This window comes from Cyprinus carpio, chromosome A20 (genome assembly GCF_018340385.1).
Source record: "Cyprinus carpio isolate SPL01 chromosome A20, ASM1834038v1, whole genome shotgun sequence".
In the NCBI taxonomy this organism is placed as follows: domain Eukaryota; kingdom Metazoa; phylum Chordata; class Actinopteri; order Cypriniformes; family Cyprinidae; genus Cyprinus; species Cyprinus carpio.
The window spans coordinates 26,536,256-26,562,646 of record NC_056591.1 but is presented as its reverse complement, the minus strand read 5'-3'; the positions used below and the strand labels follow the sequence as shown (position 1 = coordinate 26,562,646).

Here is a 26,391-nt window from a genome sequence, read left to right as displayed (position 1 = left end):
TATTTATGATGATTGAGCAAACACGTATTTTTCTCACTGATACAGTAAGAATTAAGAGGCATAGTCTGCGTTAATTTAATTTATTTACTGAAGCTGTGCATAAACACATGATATGAAAAGTTTATTATAATTGTTTGTCCATACCTTGTTCCCTGCCTTATTTTGACTGCCTTTGCAGTGTTACAGGGAAAACCACGAGAGAAATGTTCAACCTGCACAAGAGCCTTTTATATTTTATTTAAAAAGACAAATGCATCAAGTGTTTGCTTTAACCTTTTCATTTAATGTAACTACAGTCCTTCAGTTTTAGCTTTATTAACTCAGCAGAATTATAATTATTAACCCAATTCATTCAAAACCGTGGCTCTCCGACATTTCAAATCAATTTTGTGACCAAAAAAAATCAAATGTCTGTCTTCCCAGCTGAATGTTGATTTCAGAGAGCCACATGTTAGTGTTATTCAATATCTTCTGGCCGGACTGGATGCGGAAGCGGGATTATGGATTTCTTCTCTGTGTCTCTGGATAAAGCTTTCCTCATATCTGTCAAATGAAAGAATGGTAAAATAAGATTTGCACGTTTTCTGAAGAAATGTGAGTTTAGCTTGCAGAAGTCTTTGCTGTGATTTTGGTCCATTTTATTGTTTGCCAGGTAATTTTTTTTTTTTTTTAATTAAAACCGAACTCTAAATTTTGAACAGTTGTGTAATAAGTGAATAACCCACCATATGCATCTTCGTCAGGTTCACCGTTGCTGGCGGAGTAATACTCTATAACGGTTCGGTACACGCTGTAGCCGAGCTGTTTGTACATATTCACAGCAACTTGATTGGAAACTCGCACAAAGAGATCCACAAAGAATCCGCCCTTCCTAAAAAAAAACACAAAGCCCATTTAGATTAAGGATACACAGACACTGTGACCAATGCTAATATTTATTCTAATGTTATTGCTGATAACCACATGATGTTTCAGATTATACTGTTCTGCCTGTTTTCATTTTTACATGCATTTATTTAGCAGAAATCAAATAAGGGATGCTACAACACAAAGTGACTCGTACCTTTCTGAGATCTCCTCTAACATCTCCATGAGTTTGGCAGCCAGACCCAGCCGTCTGAACTCCGGTGCCACAGAGAGAGCGGTGACGTGCCCGTGCCATTCCTCTCTAGCGACGGACCCCTCTGCCTTTCCCATGACTACAGGATGACCATTAACATACAGGTTATTAATACTCCTGTCAGACAGCTTTACACAAAATCCAAATTTAGCCTAGTTACTGTTTTAATACATGTTCCTAGTAGTGCTGTCAAAATTAAGACGTTAACACATGCGCTTAATTTTTTTCAGTTTAACACATTAAAAATATTTAACACACTTAAGCAGGGGTGGAGCTAGGGTGGGCCACCCCACTCACAAATGCTGCTTCTGTCTCTTTTTTTTTTTATTATTGCAGTTCATTTGGATGCAAAATGTCTTTTTGACCACATCAAACGGGAGACTTTTCAGACACAATCTCGTCATGTCGTTATTTATGAAGTTATCATAAAGGTGATTAAAGCTGCCTTAAAACTGTTCATGCATGTGAGTATTTGTTATATAGGAGTCACATTTGTCTCTGAAATGCAGTGGTTTTCAAACCTATCCTGGAGCGGCCCAGCACTGTCTCCAGGCCCAGATTAAGAATTCAGAGGCCCCTTGGCCCCATGTCTTGTAAGGGCCCTCCACACCTGACACAGTCAAGGACTTGAATTATATTTGTTGGAAACAACTCTAGCTTATACAGGATTTACACTGACAGGTTACAGCCTATGATCACAACCTGTAGACACCTGTAGATATTCTCCATCATACAGGATTTACACCACATGATTGTAACAATGCAATGTTTAAATCAACTGAAAGCATTAGTTCCTAGTTTTAGGAAAAATGTCTATATGCATCAAAATGTAATAATCTGACCTGCCTCTGAAACAACTTTCCTTTTCAGATGACATCATCAGTCCCTCTTATTACTCAGCCCATCCCCTTTAAACGTCAGGATAAATTCTGCTATTTAAAATCTGTTTTTTTTTTTTTCACAATGTAATCTTGTTTTGCACAGGAACATGTCAGATTTCTAAGGTAAAAATATCTTTCTATATTCCACCAAGAGAAAGTAAGTCATACAGGTTTGGAATGACATGAAAGTGAGTAAACACTGTGTGAATTTTCATCTTTTACATGCACTCTCAACTACAAAGAGACAGCTTGACTCACTGTAGCCCATCAGTTCACTGCCTGGAGCCTCTGCTACTATGAAATACTCCGGCCAATGAGCCAAATACTGAAGATAGAAAGGAATTCCATACTGTCCAATTAATTAAAGTTAAGGTTTTTTTTAAAAAACAAAAAAAAAAAAAAATTATATATATATATATATATATATATATATATATATATATATATATATATATATATATATATAACAGAGCCAGACTGATTAATATTTGTTCATTTTGATATGTGTTTTAAAGGATACAGTTTCTGTCAAGGGGTCCAGATTACTGTGGGATAAAAATACACAAGTTAATGTAAATATTACCACAATCTCATATATGATGAGCAGCATACAGAAACAAACCTAAAAAATAAATAATAATAATTAAATATTACAGTGGTTTTACACAATAGTGATAGAATGATTATTAACATTTATACAGGTAAAATTCCGATATTACTGTGTTTATAGAGATCATGTTCAACATAATACACAATATAAATGATCCAGTGCAGAGTATGCTGACCGACAATACCATGTTTTATTTATTTTATTTTTTTATAAGTAACGTTACCATAGCGTTTATGGAAGTACAGTGGAAATACTATGATACATAATAAAAAAAAATACATAATAAAAAATAAATAAAACAGTTCTTTCTTGCGGTTAGTATACCGAACTTCATTATTTATATTGATTACTATCTACATGTTAAATGAATTAACGTCTAAACAGCCTCGTCAAGCACATTCAATGTACGATGACACCGCTACAGTACTTTTTTCTGAAATGGTAATTGTCAGCGCTATTATACAACTTGCAATTAATTATATAACTCACATATTGTTGAATTTAAACAGATCATCGCACGTGAACGCTCGTAATGTTGTCATTCTCCCGTGTGTGTGTGTGTGTGTGTGCAGGGCGACGCTCTGACCTCTCACCTCTGCGTCACACGTGTGACGTTTCGTTGTCTTTTTAAACAGCGACATCTGTCGGCTCGATGGAGAAATACACCGGCGGATTTATTTATTTAATCCGGGGGTATAATTCAACCTGTGGCTATGTTCACACTGCCAATTTTTGAGTGAGTCTCGAAATGTCACGTTCACGCAGCAACAGGAGTCAAGTCCATATTCCTTACCATCAACCATAGCAACAGTGACCAAAGTATCTAAAACTTTCAGATGACACACAGCTGATTTAATCAATAATACTTTTAATAACAATCTATTTACTAATATTTGTTTAAATTGAATTGAAATATTAAAATAATTAACATTTTATATAAAATAAAAATATTTAAATTAGTTTACAAGGCTAATGTTTTAAAAGACATTTTAGTGTTTGAAAACAGCACAAAACTGTATATTAATAATTGAGCGCAGCAGTATTCTTAGCTTTCCCTGAATTTATTCTCCACATTTCATTGCCGTTTCATTTGTTTAAGACTCATTAATTGTTTTCTCTTTTCTTTGTTAGTTCTTCTCAAACATGTCTTTATAAAGGTGCCTTTCTTGTCCAGAGAATGGCCTTTTATTCTCTCAGGTGTGTAGGTGGAGCGATGTGGGATCAGGTGTTGGATCGCTCTTTAAAAGCATGTGTTAGTCTCAATAGTTCAGTAACTGCATTCACTGGAGCGTCACACCTGCAAATGGAGTGGCTTCAAGTCTTTGGAGTCCTGGGATGTTTACTACTCTGCAGTGGAACTCTAACCTCGCCAAGGTTGGTTAAATTTACAGTCCTCTTAAAGCCATAAAAAGATTTAGGGTTGGTAAGATAAAATAAATAAATAAATAATTAAAATTAAAATTAAAATTAAAATTAAAATTAAATAAAAAACAAATAAAATAAAATAAAATAAGTGTCTTCTGCTCACCATTATTTGCTTGCAAATACAGCAAAAACTGTAATATTGTGAAATATAATTACAATTAAAAATAGCTGTTTTCAATTTTAATACATTTGAAAATGTAATTTAATTCTGTGAGTTAAAGCTGAATTTTCAGCATCATTTCTGCAGTCTTTAGTGTCCCATGATCCTTCAGAAATCATTCTAATATGCTTATTTGCTGTGCAAGAAACATTTCTTAACAGTTGTGCTGCTTCATATTTTTTTCAGGATTCTTTGATGAGTTTTTTAAATGTGTCTCTATTACACTGCTATGAAAAATAAGACATTTTCTAATTTCAGCCCAGCACAGAATCCCTCCTATCTCATATCAGTCTCTGAAGTCCTGCGCTGTGGCGTCCCGACTACTTTATCAGTCACCGTTCTGGCAGAGTATCCCATCAAGGTCACGGCTGAACTCATCCATGGAAACAGCAGTGTGGCCCAAACAGAGAGCACCATCCCAGCAGGTACATCACCATCATTTTGCTTTTTATTGTGTTATTTTATTGCATTGCATTTAATTATCATCTGGCTCATCCCACATTTGTATATCTCCTATACACATATGTAAAGCATTTATTATGTTAGCTCGACAAAACCAACATATACTGTTTGGTAAACTTGGTTTAGGTTTTTTTTTTTTTTTTTTTTTTTTCTTATCTTATCTTATTATTTTATTTATCAGACATAAACTCTGAATTTTTTTCTCTTAGTTTATCTAATGTTGTGTTTCAGTATGGAACGATTAATAATTGAAAATCTGATACATTTAGAAAATCAGTATTAAATTATTTCTAAAAAGCACGTTGCAGTTTCTTCAATTATTCAATCAATTATTCACATATATTCAAATGCATTAATTTAGCCCGAGATGCAATACAATGCAGTTTCTTAAATCCTAAACACATTATTTGTCTGACAGAGTATTTACATTCAAAATCACACTGTCTAACTGGAAAAGTGACCTTGTTAAGATGACCTATAAAATGTACATATGATTTAATATAATATACAGCTCCACCCTGTTCAAACAAGTATTCATGTCTGCTCTGCATTCATTTTAAAGGCTCTACCAGACTGCTGGCTCTTCCGCCTGTGAGTATCAAGACTGTAATTTCCTTGAATGAATCTCCAAATAAAATAAATTAATTTATGTGTTGTTTTCCCTCCACAGGTCTTTTCTGATGACATGAGTTACTGGTATCCATATCAGCTGGATGTTAAGGGATTTGTTGGAGCTAATCAAGTGTTTTCCAACTCCACCACGATGGTCTTCAGCCCCAAGTGCATGTCCATCTTTATCCAGACCGACAAGAACAACTACCAACCAGGGCAGACGGTGAAATTTCGGGTTGTATTGGTTACACCTGAAGGAAAGCCGTCCGAGGGTCAGATCGATATTTTTATCAGGGTGGGTGTCTGGAGAGTTTGGCCTAAAAACCCCTTTGCTGTTCTAAATTCAGTGTAAGCCATGGCTTCATGGGGCTTATTGCTTTTATAAAATGGTTACCACACATATATTAAATGCAAAATATGTGTATTAATTAGGGCTGTCACTCAATTAAAATTTGGAATTTTAATTAAATGATGTGGCAAGTTAATCGCAAATTAAATTTGGCTGTGAAAAGATGCACAAAAGATCATTTAAAGCCATTAATGGGTTAAATCAGAAAAGTATCAAGTAGACATTACAAAAAGTAACTTTAGAAAAATATTTTATTTGATTCAGCATAAAAAGACTATAACATAAACTAAACATAATTTGAGAAACATCTTAGTATTTTTTGTTAATATAATGAAAGTAATTGGTAACCAAAAGAGCTTGGTTACCAACATTTTTCAAAATATCTTCTTTTATGTTCCACAAAAGTAAGTCCTACAGGTTTGAAATGACGTGAGGGTGAGTAAATGACTACAGAATTTTCATTTTTGTGTGAACTATCCCTTAAATGTTATTTTATTATCTTAAATGTTGTTTATTTATGAAGGAATGAATTAATGATTTTTTTAAGCAATTATACTAAACTAAATAAAATGTAAAAAAAAAAAAAAAAAACCTAAAAATTCAATTTATATTAAACTTAACTGCCAGCAGGTGGCGGTAAAGGTCTTTATGAGTCAGTCATTGAGTCATTCATTCATTCGTTCAAACTGCTGATTCATTCAGGAATGAAGTAAATGGCTCTTTATGAATGAGCCATTTAATCATTGTTCATTGTTGTTTGCATTTATGATGTTTTTTTTTTTTTGATTGACACATATTTTTGCCACTATATCTTGAATTGTAAGGGCATATACCTGCAGTTATGGACTACATTACATGCAGTAAATTGTTGCCCTGCATCATGTTTGTCAACAATCAACTGTATTTAATGTAAGTTGACGTACAGGTCTGGGGCGGGGCCAGTGCGTAAACTATGTGAAAATATTTTATTCCGTTATTTTTTAGTAATTAAATAATTTAATTAACATGTTAAATTGACAGCCCTAGTAATACTTTTTAAAAGTAAAATCATTAAATGCCATCAGTCGGCTAGAAAAGTAAATCCCTGACAGTAAAGCCAATCTCTCATGTGCTGCTATTTATTTATTTATTTATTTTAACAATATATATTTCCTCACACACATACATCTGCTTATCTCTCAGCAACTTACTCTTTTAGTTTAAATCAGAGCCGTTGATAAAGAGACAACATTAATATGTTCTCATACTCCTAGGCAGTCAAAACAGAACACCTTAAAATGGTTATTTTAGCACCACGGTTAGGAAATGAACAGATACATCAGCAGTGTCCTCATGAAACGGATGGGCTGTTTTTGTGTGTTTTAAATGTGAACAGGATCCCAAGGGGAATATGATTCGACAGTGGCTGTCTGTGGACGGCTTTCTAGGTGTTGTTTCGAAAGAGCTGAACCTCTCTCAGAACCCGCCGCTCGGCCCGTGGAAAATTGTAGCTGGAATCAAAGTGAGTTGTGTGGAAACTTGAGTGGAAAGTTTTGGCCTGTTATGCAAACTATGCAGAAACAATATTTTAGCAAACACGAAAATTACACATCAGACTCTTTTCAAAACCCCTAAATCTAAAATATAAAACTATGAGATGTAATTGGTGCTCTTGACACAATTCTAACACTTGTTTTTGTACTCATGCAGGATGTTGTACACGAGAGAGAGTTCACTGTGGACAACTATGGTGAGATTTCACATATGCTGCATATCTTTTATGATCTATGTTTTGTCAAGACAGCAGTCTTTAATAGCATGTGTTTACAGCGCTGCCTAAATTCGAGGTGAACGTGGACGTCCCCTCCGTCCTGCATTATGAAGACATACTGACCGGGACGGTCACAGCCAAGTGAGCGTTTGTCCTGAACAGTAATCTGAAAATTCAATAGAAACACAAAATTCATACTTTTTCTCTGTTCTCAGATATTTTCATGGGAAGCCCGTCAGTGGGATGATGTCTGTCACATATTTCCACTTTTTCAATGGACTTAATAAGCATTACCAACTGAAAGAAACAGTGAGTACAGTTTCAGGAGAAACATCTACATTTGAAACTAATGATGCACCGATACTAAATTTCTCAGCTGAGACTGATACTGATAGCTTTGTTTTCTTAAGGGAAAAAATCTCTCCCACCTTATTCTGTAAACTATTATATTAATTACTTATATTAATTACTATTTATTTTTGTAAATGTTTGTATAGCCTACAACTCAATACTTTTCATAAAAACATGTCATAAAAGATTTATTCAGACATACATAGATAATTAACAGTAAGCTCCCTCTAGTGTTTAGTGGCTAACTAATGGACTGTGAACACTGCATAACGTTCCTGAGGTTAATGCATTGTTAAGTGACATATTTTCCAAAAGCTGTTTTATTTGATGTCTTTCTGTTGGATGAAAGGCTGATTGGGTGATCAGCTGACTGACTGGTGTATCCCTATTTGAAACCCCATGCACTGAATTTAAAGTCAACACTTTGTTAACTGTTAATCAGACTCTTTATCTCTGGTGTAGATTGACGGTTCTGCTGCCATCACGTTTGATGTGCCGCACTCCAAACGGTTAGGTGACCACACATACTCATATTACGATGAATATGGGCCCAGTGAATATGTGGACATTAGTGTGAATGTCACAGATGTTACAGGTGCGTTCTGTCCTGCCTGTACATGGCTATCAAACATTAATAACATGAACTAAGCTGCATTCAAATGAATACACAAATTGAGATTTTATTTGAGCTGTTTTTTTATTTTTTATTTCTCTGTCTGTAGGGTTAACCTACAACAGCAGCGCGAGGGTTTCTATAGTGATGAATAAATACAATCTGGAGTTTCTGCAGCATCCACAGATCATAAAACCCTCCATGACCTTCACTGCTCAGGTAAAGACAGATTAACATCACATTTCAGTCCATATTTGGGGTAAACTGGGTGAATCACGGGGTCATGTTTCACCCTAAAATAAAAAAAATAGAAAATAAAATAATTATATTATACACAAAAAAATGAATTATTATTATTTTCATAATAATCAACCAAAACTGTGTGATGTGTCTATGTATCATTGCTGTAATGCAGGTATATTTGACTTTATTACACAAAATTATTGTAATTATTTTTTAGTAAAATCAGCAGTACAAAAAACTACAATCATTTATAAATAATGTAGATTTATATAATATACAATTACATATTACTAACAGTACACTTAAAAATAAAGGTGCCATTTTGGTTCCACAAAGAAAGATTCAGTCAAAGGTTCTTTAAAGAACCATCTCTTTCTTACCTTTTTATAATCTGAAGAACCTTCTTTCGCCACAAAGAACCTTTTGTAAAATCAGAAGGGTTCTTCAGATGTTAAAGGTTCTTTATGGAACCATTTAGACAAAAAGGTTCTTCTATGGCATCATGAAGCACCTTTATTTTTAAGAGTGTAAACCCACTCAGAAAACCTTAGCAACTGCAGCAACACACTAAAACCTACAAAGAACAGCTTAGCAATTGCATTCGGCGGCATCCAGTTCATCCTTACTCAGCTCATCCTCCAAGGTTTCCTTAGTGGTTTTAAGTGTGCTTTATTATTATTATTATTTACATTAATGTCAGTATTTAAATAGTATATCAGAATTTTGGGATGTGTTAGTTGACATGAAAATAATGTCACAATGCAAAAATCTGAATGGTTCTATAGAACAGGCCTCATTTAAATGAAGGAATGGGGTGAAGGAATGTCATTATGCAAAAATTATTCTAAAAAAGAGAACAATAAAGTTGTATTTTCTTGTATTTATTGATTTGTTTTCATTAATTTATAAACAGCATATGTTTATTTTTTGTGAAATATATGACTTAGACATGACCCAACATGACCAGTGGATTCATCCTTTTTAATTTTTTCCCCCTGTATTTTTATTTTATAACTGAAGTTAAGCACCTATGACAGCCAGCCACTTACAGCTGAAGAGCAGAGCGGAAGTGTGCGGCTGGCAGTGACCCAGAGCAAGTTCAGCCCCTGGACGTGGACGTGGGACAACAACGAATCCCTGGCACCTCGGATGATGAACGACACACCAAGCTTCTCTTCCATTTACGATATTCCAGTTGAAAATATCGATCTTCCTGTTACTGCTGATGGTGTGATGTCTTTCCAGATTCACCTCTCTGACAGCGTTGCCACACTCAATATAGAGGTGTGAACACTTCATCCACGCTTTCCACCGCCTTGATATCCAATATGCATAGTAGAAGCATGTCAGCTGGGATGAATCTTGGCACTTGACATCTCTTTCTCCTAATGTTGCTTTCAGGCCCGGTTTAAAGATGCAGTCCAGGGTCTTCAGCTCTACAGAAGTTATTCTTCACCAAGCAGTTCCTACATACAGCTTCACAGAGACAGTGAGCCTCAGGTACTCAAGCCATTTGTATTTCATGTTATTTCACATTATTTTTGTTTTCACTGTGTTTTCACTGACAGAGTGACTTTTGCAGGTTGGACAGCCGCTGTATTTGACTTTGGAGAGCAGTTTTAACCTGGCAGAATTTCACTACCTTGTAAGTATTTTGAATAAAGCGATACTGCATCCATTTTTAAGACAAAAATGTAACTATTGAGCCAATACTGATAAACCCTATATGAGAAACCTCCATCTGTTGATCTCTCAGTCAGTCAATATGAAGTCAGAAAGTTCAAACCACCTTTTTGAAGTAGGAGATTTCATGATGGGTTTAAATTCTGCAATTTATTTAGAATCATTTATTAATTTAGCAATGTAAAAGTGAACATAAGAGTCTTCATTTTCTCCTGACATGAGAGCCACTGAGGATGCAGTGGATTAGTTTTGTTTTTGATGGTAATGCACCAATCAAACTCACAAAAAATGGAAGAGAGGGGTGGGTGAGCAGTAGCTCATTAACATTTAAAGAGACATGCAATGAAATGAGTTGCTGTGAACAGAACTGTTTTCGACAAGATAAAAAGTCTGTTGTTTTACACGACCATTGAGGAATTTTAACCAAAGTATGTTACAGATATTTAATGAAGACCCTAAAGAATCATACCAACTTGTGGAAAATGGGCATCCGCTGTCCCCTTAAAAATTTGAAGTACACTACAAGTGCACATTAAATATGATTTAGCACAAAAGGGTATCCTGTTAATGATATCAGTAGTAAGTCATTGGGACATTTCTGAGAATGAGCCTGTATTGATGGATGTGTTCTGCAGGTGATGTCCCGCGGTCGGGTGGTGGATGCTGGGACGGTACATTCCTCCTCCTTCAGTCTGAACACAAATCACTCTTGGACTCCAGAGGCCTGTGTGATGGTGTACCACACACTTCCAGACGGAGAGATCGTGAATGATGCTCTGCAAGTTACTTTCACACAAGTCCTGAGAAACACAGTAAGAGTTCATCACGGGATATTCACGTATATACTGTATGTTTGGAAATACAACATAGTAAAGATCAAGATGGAAATTCATAAATGTGATTTATTTTATTTCTAAATTAATTAAATGCCTATTTAGTCATTGTTTTAGCCTACTGTTGTCATTTAAGACAATGAACTATTGACTATTCAAACTGATGAAACCAATGCTGATAAAGAATGTTTGTCAAAAATAAATGAATAAATAAATAAATAAATAAAGGCATACATATGATGTTAGAAAAGAAAAATTCTGCAATTCTGAAATTTTAGTAGTTTTTTTAAATTAAAATTATATTTAAAGCATGCAAATGTAAAAATTTTATATTATTTAATATATTTATTATATTATTTAATAATATTCAGATATTTTGATGAAAATCTGACATTTAAAAATAAAATCCATTTGTTTTGCATTACAGACTAAGTGTAGATTAGTCTGTAAAATATTACGTTTTTATTAAGTTTATGTTTTGTTTCACTTTTATTTTTAATGTTTCTTCATGAAAAAAATGTTGACAACTTACTCAACTACTTACTCATGCATAAAAATGACCCGGTACATGCATAATACTGAGCTAACAACAGTTTAACATAAACAGTTACCAAAAGTGAGTCGTCCATAACTTCAGAAGTGTACGATGGATGATTTTTGTATTTTATGACTAGTCATGCAAAGTTCTGGAATGTTCCAGAAAGCACTAGAATATTACAGAATGTTACAGAAACTAAAGCAGAATATATTTAAAATTAGTGCAAAATTAGTACAAAAACGTATCTGTACTAAACCAGTGTTTCATAATTAATGACTTACACTGACTTAAATATTTACAAAAATATTGGTGCTATGTAAAAATATATAGTACAATAATAATTAGCACCACAGAATTACAGAAGAACCATAAAATAATTTAAGTGAAACAAATTGTTATTACATTGTGTAATAAATAATAAGTATATATTATTTATTTATGATTTTTATTATAAATAATTTCATTTAAATTAATATACATAAGTGTGAACTGAATTAGTGTTTTGGACACTCTATCACATCTTTTGCAATAAAATTTATTGTAGTTTAAATTTGTATAATAAATGCAGTCATTTGACCGTTTAATTATTCTAGTTGAGTATCCTGTTTCACGCTGAAATTTGTCACATTATTGAAGTAAAATGGGTTGCATTGTCATTATAATAATCATTTTTACTTGATCTTAATTGCAGGTATCTCTGAGCTGGAGTCAGGATCATGCCAAACCAGCAGATTCTGTCTTTCTCTCTGTTTCTGTATCCGAGGCTGGATCTCTGCTGGGAATTCTGGTGGTGGACAAAGCAGCATTGGACTCCAGCAAAGACAATGGCATCACAGAGAAGACGGTAACATGGTCTCATACAGATTCAAGATCGTGACATCAACACTGGCCAATATGGAGAGCCTTTGTTTTCCGAGTTTCTCAACTGATTTCTTATCTTGTTCAATGTATTGTGTTTTAAAGTGTGGGAAATCATCTTTGAGATTTTCAGACGATTGTTTTGCCTACAAAAAGATCACACGATAACTATAGCTGCTCATCCTATGTAACCAAACGCCGACACCACACCTGCGTTTCACTTCTAGACAAAAGAAAGAAACTGAGAGGAGCTGTGTTTATCAGAACTAGGTGAACAAGTTTGATAGTACAGACATTGTGTTGTTTGGTTTGTTGTTCTGGATTCTCAACAATAGCAATTTGTGATCGCCAAACAGCAGCTTGTTCTATTCACATGATGTCTGGCATCACAAAAACTGATCAAAACTAATCTAAGATCAGCAACTTGAGCTTCTGTGTGTGTTTTTCAGGTGCTGGAAGAATTTATGTCGTATAGCAGAGAGATGACCCATACGGATTACAGCAGCATGAAAATGGGAGATCCGTATTCCATATTCATGGTAGATCAGATACATGAATGTCATCTGATGCTTGATTTTAATCTCAGGAACAGAACTTGTATCATTTGTCCACAAGGGTTTATGGTTATTGTTTTATTCTGCAGACATGCGGCGTCACGGTTCTGACTGATGCCATGCCGAATCAGGAAATTGATCAGTTTTTCCCAGCGTTTCGTAAGTCTCAAGACTGAACCTGCCCTCGCAACCACTCAGAACACTTTAGCAACCACCTAGTAACGCCCTGGCAACCAATTAAAACAGAGCACTTTCTTTTTGCATTTCTTTGAGACGAGGTGAACACGGTACAATTTTGAACTAATAGATATCAACTTCTTTTGCTTATTAATCACAGTACATTAAGACATTACATTTAGAATGAAAAGTTATGTTTAAATATGCAAATGAGGTATATAACTAATTTACATACATTTCCAGAACAGAAATCAGAACATTGACTAAAGCCAGGTTTAAAATTCTTGTTTCATTTTGCTGAGTTAACAGGGGATTTTAAATATCTCTTTTATCACTCTATAAATCAAAAAATACTGTCAACAGGCAGATTTTTTTATTTATTTTTTTTACACCATGTTTTAAGTAATAAAATGTTATATAAATCAAGTGAATGATATATGAACAAACCCCTATGTAAAAACCTTCCGAATATATATAGGAATAAAACCGAACAGTTTGATTTATGTAAGTGCTGCTGAACTGGAGATTTCTGGCTCAGTGCAGGAGAAAAACTTGTTCTAAGGAAACAGCCTTTAAAGATATGCATTATAATTATAATCAGAAATGTTTCTTGAGCAGCAAATCGGCATATTAGAATGATTTCTGAAGAATCATGTGACACTGAAGACTGGAGTAATGATGCTGAAAATTCAGCTTTGATCACAGAAATAAATTACATTTTAAAATATGTTCAAACTGAAAACAGTTATTTTAAATTGTAATAATATTTCACAATATTGCTGTTTTACTGTTTTATTTTTGATCAAAAAAATAAAGCATGAGAGACATCTTTACTATATTCTTTATTATATATATTCCTAGATGAGTATTCCTACAATGTCTGTAAGCTACTGACACAGTCGGAATAAAAAATAAACACTAAAATGTGTATTTCAAATGTTTTCTTTCCACTAGTCTGAAAAGAATAAATGTAATGCAGGCAAAGATAAAATCTCAAAATTGACCAGTACATGAAAAAACAATGCTTTTGCCTGTAACGTCTTGCCTTTTCATAATCATTTTCTCACCAAAGCTCATATGTTCCACAGCAGGGGCGGACGTCTATCGGAATCAGCTGGACAGCGAGGCTTTTCAGGAGCCCAGAAAGAGAAAAGACTTTCCTGAAACCTGGATCTGGCTGGATGCTAATGTGAGGTATGAGGAGAAATATAAATAAAGGGAATAACAAGAGATCTCTCTAATATCCCAGTTGTTTCTCCTAGACAGCAATGAGCTAAGCAACTTTTGCTTTAGTCTCCTGCTGAATTTTTCCAGAGACCAAAGTAACTTCACATGCATATCCTCTAGAGTTTTTGTTCAAAAGTTAGATGTTTTTCCATTGTTTTTTAAAGATATTTCTTAGGGTGACAAAGGGTTCATTTATTTGATCAATAATAATAATAATAATAATAATAATAATAATACAGTTAAAACAATAACATTTTGAAATATTATTAACATTTAAAAAAACTGTTTTCTATGTGAATATATCGTAAAATGCAATTTATTTCTGTGATGCAAAGCTGAATTTTCAGCATCATTACTCCAGTCTTCAGTGTCACATGATCTTCAGAAATCATTCTAATATACTGATTTGCTGCTCAAGAAACATTTCTGATTATTATCACAGTTGAAAACTGTTGTGCTGCTTCATATTTTTATGTAAACCATGATTAATTTTTTTCCCAGAACACTTTGATGAGAAGAAAGTTCAAAAAGAGCAGCATTTATTAAAAATAGATTTTTTAAATATTTTAAATATTTTTACCATCACATTTGATCAATTGAATGCATCTTTGCTGATTCAAAGTATTAGTTTCTTAGATTTTTTAAAGAAAAAATCTAAGAACCCCCCAAGAATGATCTGAGCTTCTATCTACATTCATTTAATGTCAACAAGTTACTAATTTGTGTCTGTTTTTATTTCTTACGTTGCAGTAATTCTGTCTCAGATTCCTTCCAGTTCACTGTGCCGGACAGCTTGACCTCTTGGGTGGCCTTTGCCATCGTGATGTCAGAAAATCTGGGTTTGGGCATCAGCGCTCCTGCAGAGGTGATCTACCATGTACAGTTTACCCATCACTGAATATTAATATATATAATAGAGATAATGATTATTAAAAGGGAGTTTCTTTCCCAGCTTACTGTGTTCCGAGATTTCTTTGTGTCACTGAATCTCCCGGCATTCCTGATCCGTGGAGAACTGCTACTGCTGGAAGTCAATTTATTCAACTATATGGATGTAGATTTGGAGGTGAGATTAGTGTTTGTAAAACAGTCAGTTCTGTGCAGGTGTTGTTCACTGATACGTCTGAGTTTCTAAACTTTGATTAATTGATACAGGAAAACACATTTATTAGTGTTTGTTTAAGGAATAGTTCACCCAAAAATGAACACTTGCTGAAAATGTACTCACTCTCAATCCAGATTTGGAGAAATGTAGCATTGCATCACTTGCTCAATAACGAATACACTGCAGTGAATGGGTGCCGTCAGAATGAAAGTCCAAACAGCTGATAAAAACATCACAATAATCCACACCACTCCAGTCCATCAGTTAATGTCTTGTAAAAAGCTGCATGACTGTAAGAAAAAAATCCTTAAACTTAAAACCATCACTTTTAACTTTAAACCATTGCTTCTGGCCAGAATACTATAATCTATAATCAATAATAAGCCCATCCCTTATTGTTCTCTCACATCAAAATCCACCCACATATTTGTTTAGAACTGTTTTGGCATGTAAACGGTGCTTGATCTGTGCACATTTCTCTGGAGAAAGCAATATTATAGGTAGAGCACTGTTTTAACCAGAACAGTTTGACGTTAAAAACATCTTAATGATGGATTTGTTTCTTACAAACACTCACTTCACAAGATGTAAATTAATGGACTGGAGTGGTGTGGATTACTTGTGGATTACTGTGATGTTTTTATCAGCTGTTTGGACTCTCATTCTGACGGCACCCATTCACTGCAGAGGATCCATTGCTGAGCTACATTTCTCCAAATCTGTTCCAAAAAGAAACAAAGTCTTCTGCATCTTGGATGTCCTGAAGGTCAGCACATATTATTCATTTTTGGGTGAACTGTTCCTTTAAAGCAGCATCATTATTACTGCTGAAACTGTTAAACTTTGTGTTAGTTATTTGAACAAAGCACTGACTCACAGCATTAAACCCTGGCACACAAATAAACAAAAGCAAACTGTTTCGTGAATGCCATTTTATGTTGATTTGTGAATTGAAATCACCTAAATTACAATTGACCTGAAGCTCTCTTCTTGTCTTTACCCATCACAGGTGATGGTGGTGGTTGCAGAAAGTTGGATGTTTGAGTTTGTGTCACCAGACAATGGAGGATTTTCCTTGGACAACGTGAGGAAAGCCTCGGTGTTGAGTAACAACATCACAACACTTCTGTTCCCCATCAGAGCCACAGTGCTGGGAGAGATTCCGATCTCTGTCAAAGCCACGTCCGTCTACTCTTCAGACTGGGTCTACAAGACGGTTCTTGTCAAGGTGATTCATTTCAGCGTAATATTTCACCCCAAATTTAAAAAAAAAAGAAAAAAGTGTTGGCCTATTTTGCATAAAAAAAATTAAGGCTGTTTTGAGATTATTTTTTTTTTTTTTTTTTTTTATTAATGCATTTATTTATGTATTTTGACATTATGATTAAATTTTCAACTCAAGCAAATTATCAACTCGTGTTCATGACTGCAATGCATAAGGACATTTTTAGCTTTTTTCCTCATTATTTTTGATGATTCTATATTTCTTATCGCAATGGCAAATCTGTAATATGTTAATGTTTTTATTTAAATAAATTAAAGACAGTACAACTATTTATTTTAACATTTTGACAGTTTTCATGGCAATTTTTGCCTCATACTGTATGTTCATAACTGCAATGCATCTGGATATTTTTAGCTTTTTTCCCCTCATTCTTCATGATTCTATTTATTACAACAAACCAAATCTGTTATACATTGATGTTTTAAATAAATTAAAGAGACTCCAACAATGTGCAGTGTACAACATGTGCAACAGCCTGGGAAAGTGGAAAATCCTGCTAAACATTTGTTGTTACTTTTGTTGAATGTTGATGGTGATGAATGATTTTTCTCTAGCCAGAGGGACTGGAGCAGTCGTTCACTCAAACCTTGTTTCTGGAGTTTCAACTGAATCAGAAAACGCTGACTAGGACAATGTCATTTAGTTTTCCTCCAAATGTGGTTCCTGACAGTCAAAGGGCCAGCATTTCTGCTGTGGGTGGGTGTCCTCACTCTGTATTTCTATTCTAAGAGGACTTTATCAGTCTGTTTTTGCATTAATGAGTGAAAACATCTGTCCTCTATATGTGTCTATGTTGAGGTGACATTCTGGGCCCGTCCATTGACAATCTGGACTCTCTCGTTGAGATGCCTTATGGTTGTGGAGAGCAGAACATGATCCATTTTGCTCCGAATATTTATGTTCTCCAGTACATGAGAAGCACCAAGCAGAGCGATGAACAGACCAGAAACAAAGCTATGAGCTCCATGATGGAAGGTGAGCGGTGTGTACTCTTATAGTACTACAAAAAGTAAATATCCTTGAGTTGTCTTATAATATCATAAATCACATTCTGTTTGATTGCAGCTTATGAACGTGAGCTTTCTTACCAAAGGATTGATGGCTCCTTCAGTGCTTTTGGAGACAGTGATGATTCTGGCAGCACATGGTAAACAAAAATAAACACATTACAGTGTAAATTCTGCCCCTAAATTCTGATTTGGAGTAAAAATAGCATATACCATCTTTAATATTGGTGGTGTGTTTTATGATATCCAGGCTGTCAGCGTTCGTGCTCAGGTGTTTCCTCCAGGCTCAGGACTTCATTTCCATTGACCGGATGGTGATGCAGAGGATGGCATATTGGCTGCTGGCCCATCAGAACTCTGACGGTTCGTTCAATGAGCCGGGTCGGGTCATCCACACAGAGCTCCAGGGAGGACTGGATGGGCCGGTGTCTCTCACAGCGTACGTCCTCATAGCGCTTCTGGAGGACGCTGAATACAGGGTGAGTTAGACTGAATGATTGAACAATAGATGGATTGATCGATAGAACGTAGAAAGGATGGATGGATTCATTGAAGACTATCTGTTTGTGTCTCTGGTAGAGTGCATATGAAGGCAGCATTTCTTCTGCCGTGAGTTACCTGACATCTCGACTGGCTCAGGGAATCTCCAGTAACTACAGCCTGTCTTTAGTCACCTATGCTCTGTCACTGGCCAACAGCACCGCCGCCCCATCTGCCCTCACCGAGCTGTTGAACAGAGCACTAATTGTTGGTAAATATCCTCTGGATTTACACTCTAAGGACAGCATGCCACAGATGTGAAACATACACATGAGGCTGAAAATAACCTGCAACTTTCCTTAAAATCCACACAGTGTGGCGAGCAGCTGTAGTGTTATGGACGAGGTCGTACCTGGCACAGTAAAATGTGTTTATAATAGTTGGATGGTGATGTTGTATCTGGGTCTTTCAGATGGAGTGCCAACCTGGAGATCTCCAGCCAACGTCCTATATAATTCCTGGCAGCCAAGTTCATCAGATATTGAGATATCGGCCTACATACTGCTCGCCATGCACAGACTCCGACTAATGGATGAAGGATTCACTCTGATGAAGTGGCTCAGTAAGCAAAGAAACCATCAAGGGGGATACGGATCCACTCAGGTACATATCAAACAGACAATCATCTCACGAGAGAGACAATAGAAACAGTTTAAACGGGAGAGAATGGCTGACTAAAAGGCACTTTTAGGCATTCAGACTCCCAAAAAAAATGTCAACATTTTAAAAAGGTTAAATGGCCTACAACAGCATTCTAAAACACTGGCTAAATAGTTATTTTTATCAAAGTTTCCAAACAAATATTAAGCATTGATAATACATTGATAATAATCAGAAATGTTTCTCGAGCAGCAAATCAGCATATTAGAATGATTTCTGAAGACTGGAGTAATGATGCTGAAAATTCAGCTGCGCATCACAGGAATAAATTACATTTTAAATTATATTCAAATAGAAAAGAGTTATTTTAAACTAGTTAAAAAAAAGTTTGTCAAGACAAACTTTAGGTTGCTGAAAGTTTAAAGTAGTTGAAAAAGCCTGAAGTTTGAAAAATTAGATTAGATAGATGCTGAAAACATATTTCTAGCATGATTAGCATGTTTTTTAACATGGTTGGCCTGTTACTAGCATTTTACTGGCATGATTAGCATGTTGGTAGCATGATTAGCAAGTAAATAGCATGTTGCTAGCATGATTAGCAAGTAACTAATATGTTGCTAGCATGATTAGCAAGTAAATAGCATGTTGCTAGCATGATTAGCAAGTAATTAGCATGTTATTAACATGATTAGCAAGTGACTAGCATGTTGTTAGCATGATTATCAAATGTGACTAGCCTGTTTCTAACATAATAAGCATGTTACTAGCATGTTGTTAGCATGATTGGTAAGTGACTAAAATGTTGTTAGCATGATTAGCATGTTAGTAGCATGTTGCTAGAATGATTAGCAAGTGACTAGCATGTCAGTAGCACAATTAGCAAGTTACTAGCATGACGCTAGCATGATTCTAGCATGATTAGCATGTTACTAGCATGTTGCTAGAATGATAAGCAAAGTGACTAGCATGTCAGTAGCATGATTAGCGAGTTACTAGCATGTCGGTAACATGTTTCTAGCATGATTAGCATATTAGTATCATGTTTCTAATGTGATTAGCAAGTTACTTTCATGTTTCTAGCATGATTAGCATGTTATTAGCATGTTGTTACCATGATTAGCAAATGAGTAACATGTCGGTAGCATGATTAACAAATTACTAGCATGTCGCTAGCATGTTTCTTGCAAGATTAGCATGTTACTAGCATGTTGCTAGTATGATTAGCAAGTGACTAGCATGTCGGTAGCATGATTTCCTCAAGCCAACCTAATTATAAAATGGATAGTTCCGGCACTTGATTCTGATTGGTTGAGCCAAGTTCGAAGCTGTTACAAATTACTCTACAAACATACACCTTCGTTTACATTTGTGTGTTGCTCGGCAACCACTTTGTTGGAACCACAACCGTTTCTGAGGAACTACATTGAAGAATAATGTTTTTATTAATATCATGGCACTTTACTTGCTCTGTTTTATTTTGTGAAACCTTACTACATGTATGGAATAACCGTTTTATAAAAGCAATAAACCCTGTGAAGCTGTGCTTTACAGTGAATTTATAACATCTACCTTATTAGGGCTTATTGCTTTATTGTAATAATATTTCACAATATTTCAGGAATATTCCAGGTTCAGTAGAGGTTACGCTTGATCTATATTAAGGCAGACCAGCCAGGCATTCACAATGGAAGTAAATGGGGTCAATGTTTAGACGATTTAAAAGCAGAAATATGAAGTGTATAATTTCATAACAGCACTTAACATTATTTCTTTTTAAAATGCGTCTATTATTAGGGCTGTAAAGCTATTTAAATCATTATTTAATAACTTTACACATTACGTTAACACACATTGTTTACATCTTATGGTTTTATTATTGAAACCCCATTTACTCCCATTGTAAAGTACTTCGCTGTAACAGAGATTCTTCTTCTTGTTTTTCTTCTTTTTTTTTTAAGAAAAGAAGGGTAAAAAAAAAGAGGTAATCAAAATTACACCACAAATGAACCTTGGAAATTCCTTCAACAACAGGGTCCTTCCAGTCAGCAGGGTTTAACATCTACTGCGGCATTGACTAGTTTCCAGTGTTGATGATTACACACATCTATGATATATTTCATTGATTCGGGGTGGTGAATTTGTTGGCAGGCAAATGTTTCAATTGGAAATTGAGCTGTGCGAAAGGCCATTGAGGTGAGACAAGAAAATGAACTTTAATCAATTTACTATTATCATGGACATTTGGCTCGGGACCGAAGGCCTGCGATCTGTCACGAACACTAACCTCAATGAGGACTAGCAGTTTCCAGGACGTGAGCTTTGATAAAGCGCTACACTCATGTTGAAGCCCCTCGCTTTGACACAACAACTCGAATCCAACAGGAGAACATCTGACTGCGCTTGAACGAGTCCTGGCGGAGTGTGCAAAGATTAAAGGATCTGTGTCTCTGCTCCGCACATGTGCAGTGTTATTTTCCAGGCGGCAGGTGATTGAATTGAGAGTGTTTCTGTGACACAGATGCACAGACACCTGTTATTGACGAAGAGATTATAACATCTGCCAAAACTGATACATGCTTATCCATTTTTTTTTTCTTGTCGAATGCCCTTTTTGTTGTTTTGATCAGTTCTAAAGCTTAATTAAAATATCTTTGCTCAGTTTGTTTGTCTTTATTGTCAGGATACAGTGATGGCGTTGCATGCACTGTCAATCTACGCCACCTTCAGCAACGCAGAGTCCATAGATCTCAGCATCACTGTGAACAGTGCCTCCGGTGCTGCCGCCACATTCAACATAGACAGATACAATTACCTGCTCCAACAGAGCCAAGACCTGCCCGTATGTATATAATACACTGCTCTAGATACACACTTCTGTTCAAAAGATTGGGGTCAGTACGTTTTTTTTTTTTTTTTTGAAAGAAATGAATGCTATATTAAAGACATTTAATATGCTGCAAAAGATTTCCAAATCAAAGAAATGTTGTTCTTTTGAACTTTCTATTCATCAAAGAATCTTGTAAAAATGCATCACCATTTCCAAAAAATGTATTAAGCAGAACTGTTTTCAACATTGATAATAATGAGAAATATTTCTTGATCATCAAATCAGCATATTAGAATGATTTCTGAAGGATCATGTGACACTGAAGACTGGAGTAATGATGTTGAAAATCCAGCTTTGCATCATATGAATAAATTACATTTTAAAAATATATGAATATAATATAATTTATATAAAATCTGACAGTTTTTGCTTTATTTTCGATCAAATAAATGCATTGAGATTAACAATCTTAATGTAAAAGCACAAATGTAAAGCATATTATTGAATCAGTGAAAATTCGGCTTTGCCATGACATGATATATTACAATAGAAAAGTTATTTTCAATTAGTGTATGTGTCTTTTCTGTATCCTTGATCAAATAAATGCAACTTTAGTGAGCATAAAATACTTTATTAAAAAAACATAAAAAACAATTTCTGAACAACAGTGTCTCTCTCCTAACATGAAGTATTAAACGGCATATGTGTGGTTTCTTATCAAAGTTATTGTAGCAAATAACTGTTTGTGAAGCTCTAGTAATTTGTCAGGTTCTGCTAAGTGACGCAGGCTTATGTTGGGTTTGCCTCTACAGATTGAAGCAGAAGAGGAGGTTGATATTGAGGTGGTGGCAGAGGGTAAAGGCTTTGCTCTGTTTCAGGTACGTCTAAACTCCCTGCTTGAGAATTTGTCCTGAAATGCATTGCTTTGTACTGCTGCAAAAAAATATTGAAGTTAAAAAAGCTGCTATTTGCTGGTTGACCATCGTAACACAGCAGCATAATTTAGCAGGATCAAGCTATCATCTCCATTGCAAAACCGTCAGTTAGCAAGGTATTACCAATGAAAGCAGGTTATGAATGTTCAACAGCTGCGAATAATAACTGAAATCCCCATAAAGTTAAAAAGAGATGTAATGGCAGAAATATTCTGTTGTCATCAGCAGTCGGATCCCCTCTTTCTCAGCCAAATGTGAAATTATACCTTTGATTGCTCACCATGAAGCACATAAACCGGCCCAGGCCGAGGCACCAGCAACATCTTGAGCTGCTTTGAAAGACCTCACCGAAGAAACAGCATCCAGATCTCTGTTCAGCAGAAGATTCAGAAAAACGGAGATGATCTCATTTTGAGTTGTGAATGCTAATTTGCGTGTACTATCGCTTTATAAAATGGGGAAAAAAATCCCAATAACTTATTAGAGTAATATTGATTTTCTCTTACTATTTCAGCTTAGTGTGTTCTACAATGTGATGAACCTGAGAACATCGCTCAGACGACGTGACATGCACACGAACGAGGCCTTTGATTTATATATAGACGTGATGGACAATGAGGAGTTCAGTGTAAACCTTTACATATGTTTCAGGTGAGTGGCTGAGTTAAGAAATGATTTCATCAGCACACAAATATGTGATTAAAAAGTTAACAAAACAATAGGGCTGCTTGATTATGGCAAAATTATGGTCACTATTGATATTCAGATTATTTAACACTATTATTTGACTTTTGGAAACATCATCCATTTTCAACTATTATTTAACATTTAATTATATTATTATATTATATATTATTATAACTAATATTATTATTAGTGTTTTTTTTAGACTTTAACTCAACTAAAAAAATAAATATAAACAAATATATAATATACGCGCGCGCACACAAACACACACACACACACACACACACACACACACACACACACACACACACACACACACACACACACACACACACACACACACACACACACACACACACACAGACTAATTCTAATAAATATCACAATAAACATATAATAATATAAATTAGATAAATATAAAATAAAATTGATCAACAATATGTTGTTTAATATCTTATTTTCAAATCCAAAATGGTAATAATAAAAAAATTATAAATATATTTGAATTATATAACAAAATATCAAAACAAATGCCATTTATTTTAAATAAAATATAGCAAGTGAACATTACAATATATATAAAAAAAAAATGAAGTATGAAACAGTAAATATATTCTTTAAAATAAAGACAAAAAGTCTTGGACAGTTTCTGGTTGCCAAACTTTGTGGATGGTTATGGTTATTTATATAATAAATGACATCGTTGTTATTCTGCTAGGACATGCATGTGAATTTGAGAAATGACTTCATGCATTCATGAAAAATGGATGCATGAAAATAATTGACTCTAAAAAAGTCAGTTTTGTGAAAAGCTCAATCATTGTTAGTTTGCAGATTACACTTGGTTTGATGTTTTGTTTCTATTTTTCATTTAATTTAATTTCATTTAATGTCATTCCATTTCTTTTTATTTATTTAAAAAGGACACTGCACATTAATAAACATTCAAATAAATGAACTTGAGTTAGCAAGAAGGCTCATTTTCATCAGCAGTCCATTTTGCGTGAAATTATTGGGCAGAATTAAAAAAGTACAATACAGAAGTATATAATAATAATAATAATAAAACATAATAAATAATATACAGTTGTCTCATAATGGATGTTAAAAAGTAAAATCAGTGTCCACATTGTTAATTATCAAAAAACTAATTCCTAAATGTAAACTTATAAATAAAGAAATAATAATATGCATATTCTACAGTATATATAATAAATATTGCATTACATTTTGGATAACTAATGCAAATCATGAAATTCAAACATTTTTAAGTGTCCAAATACTTTTTGGGGTCACTGAGGATATTCGATGGAATCACTTTTAATTAGAAATATGTTTGAAAGCAATATTTTCTGCTGTTTTTTAGCTGAGGGAGAACCAGGGCCTGAGACAGACGGGTATGGCCATACTGGACGTGGGTTTACTCTCGGGGTTCAGTTTGGCCCAGAACGGTGTCCAGCTAGATGATATAGTCAGACGAGTAGAAACGCCTTCAGGACGAGTTATACTGTATTTAGACACGGTGAGTTCCTCATAGCTCTACAATATTTGAACAGTATTAAAGTATTGTGTGCTAAGTCTGTTTTTGTGCTGATGATGGTTTATTTGGTTCATGTTTTTGTGTTCATTATGCATCCATGGCTGTGTGTCCAGTCTCATTGTATTTTCTCTCATCACAGGTGACCACAGTGGAAAGGTGCAGTGAAATATCCACCATCCAGGAATTTAAGGTGACCAATATCCAAGATGCTGTGGTCATGATCTACGATTACTATGAGACCCGTAAGACTCTTTAAATAATAGCTCCAGATTCTCTAATGCATTTTTAGGTTCCAGTATGTGTTTTAAGCTCCTTGTTTCATTCCCTTATCTTCTGCAGAACGGAGGACAGTGCGGTCCTACACATCTGAGACAAGACGGGACATGTCTGTGTGTTCGCTATGTGGGCCGGATTGTGCCCAGTGTGGGGTTCAAGACATCTGGCTGACTGACAGGACGACGTCCATTAACCAACATCCACTTCTGGCTCTAAGTTTGACCACAGCACTCATCATCCTCCTGTCAATCTACAACTAGTGTTTTTTTCCTAAATCAAAACCATTGTAATCAGTAACACAATATCACAAGCAAAATGAATGTGTAAATTGTTTTAAAAATTGCTTCTGTAAATGTGAAAAAATTCTGTGTAAATTTACTGTTTGAAAATTGGTTCATTTAGTTCAGTGCAACAATGAATACTTTTACAAACATTAATTTAATTTCATTAATGACAGTTTAATTAAAAATAAATTATTAAATCAAATTCATTATTTAATTATTGATTGATATTATAATAATTATTTTAATTAATAAATACTGATTGAATAAAAGATGTTTTTATTTTTAGAGTTTTTTTATTTTTATTAATTGAAATAATAAATGAGGGTCGGGCTCAAAACTAATAAATTAACTTTAATCTCATAAACTGCAACTTCTTTAATAAGTTTAAACATTATTTGTTCTTCAGACATTCCTCTTTAAAACGATAAGTATAAGCTGTATGCAAAGTGACCTACATTTGGTTTTTGATAATTGAAAATTGGTAAAATTCAACAATTTGCACATGGAGCTGCATTATCTCTGGCATTGAACCATATAGGGCCTTAAAAATGAAGATTAAAAATAAACCCAGAATCTACAAGATTATCATTGATATGTTTTGAGTTACAGGCATGCTTTTTGGAAAAATAATATTTTTGACACTCAGACAAGTACAGTATGTTCTTATGTGAGTGTTTTCATAGAGGGGAAACAAGATTTCTACTTTCAACATTATTTGTTCTTCAGACATTTTTCTTTAAAATAAAAAAGTCTCAGTTGTACGCAAATGGACTCACATTTGGTTTTTGACTGCTGAAAATGTGTACAATTAAACTTTCTGCTCTTGGAGCTACATTTAGATCCCAATATCTCTGGAACT

General features: G+C 34.6%; 2 protein-coding genes across 3 annotated transcripts; one reads left to right on the top strand and one right to left on the bottom strand.

Annotated features, from left to right (window-relative positions):
* Positions 1-66: 66 nt before the first annotated feature.
* On the bottom strand, positions 67-3,227 carry LOC109082363 (N-alpha-acetyltransferase 20-like). The gene is made up of 6 exons (XM_042778259.1): positions 3,101-3,227; positions 2,522-2,546; positions 2,260-2,350; positions 1,064-1,199; positions 726-871; positions 67-543 (listed from the first exon to the last, which is right to left on the bottom strand). The coding sequence occupies exons 1-6, from the start codon at positions 3,151-3,153 to the stop codon at positions 458-460; spliced, it is 537 nt and encodes a 178-aa protein (XP_042634193.1). The 5' UTR covers positions 3,154-3,227; the 3' UTR covers positions 67-457.
* Positions 3,228-3,657: 430 nt separating this feature from the next.
* On the top strand, positions 3,658-25,689 carry LOC109082362 (CD109 antigen-like). Of its 2 annotated transcripts, none has more exons than XM_042778257.1 (33): positions 3,658-3,985; positions 4,455-4,621; positions 5,221-5,249; positions 5,329-5,565; positions 6,995-7,120; positions 7,309-7,348; positions 7,429-7,510; positions 7,585-7,678; positions 8,183-8,315; positions 8,443-8,552; positions 9,591-9,860; positions 9,978-10,076; positions 10,159-10,221; positions 10,895-11,071; positions 12,322-12,474; positions 12,938-13,027; positions 13,132-13,201; positions 14,311-14,413; positions 15,197-15,311; positions 15,399-15,512; positions 16,561-16,779; positions 17,391-17,532; positions 17,635-17,811; positions 17,902-17,983; positions 18,094-18,322; positions 18,423-18,594; positions 18,796-18,986; positions 21,664-21,822; positions 22,623-22,688; positions 23,260-23,396; positions 24,798-24,954; positions 25,112-25,214; positions 25,312-25,689. In XM_042778257.1, exons 1-33 carry the CDS (start codon positions 3,789-3,791, stop codon positions 25,506-25,508), a joined length of 4,500 nt encoding a protein of 1,499 aa, XP_042634191.1. In that variant the 5' UTR covers positions 3,658-3,788; the 3' UTR covers positions 25,509-25,689. The 2 variants fall into 2 exon arrangements, with proteins under 2 accessions (XP_042634191.1, XP_042634190.1); XM_042778256.1 differs by having other exon boundaries at positions 14,308-14,413.
* Positions 25,690-26,391: the final 702 nt, after the last annotated feature.

Coding starts and splice junctions, on each gene's coding strand:
- LOC109082363 (XM_042778259.1), bottom strand. CDS start 3,153: ATGACAACATTACGAGCGTTCACGTGCGATGATCTGTTTAAATTCAAC. Junction 2,547..3,100: donor CTGTTTAAATTCAACAATAT/GTGAGTTATATA, acceptor TTTATCCCACAG/TAATCTGGACCCCTTGACAG. Junction 2,351..2,521: donor TGGACCCCTTGACAGAAACT/GTATCCTTTAAA, acceptor TTAATTGGACAG/TATGGAATTCCTTTCTATCT.
- LOC109082362 (XM_042778256.1), top strand. CDS start 3,789: ATGGCCTTTTATTCTCTCAGGTGTGTAGGTGGAGCGATGTGGGATCAG. Junction 9,861..9,977: donor TTGCCACACTCAATATAGAG/GTGTGAACACTT, acceptor TGTTGCTTTCAG/GCCCGGTTTAAAGATGCAGT. Junction 15,312..15,398: donor GCATCAGCGCTCCTGCAGAG/GTGATCTACCAT, acceptor TTTCTTTCCCAG/CTTACTGTGTTCCGAGATTT.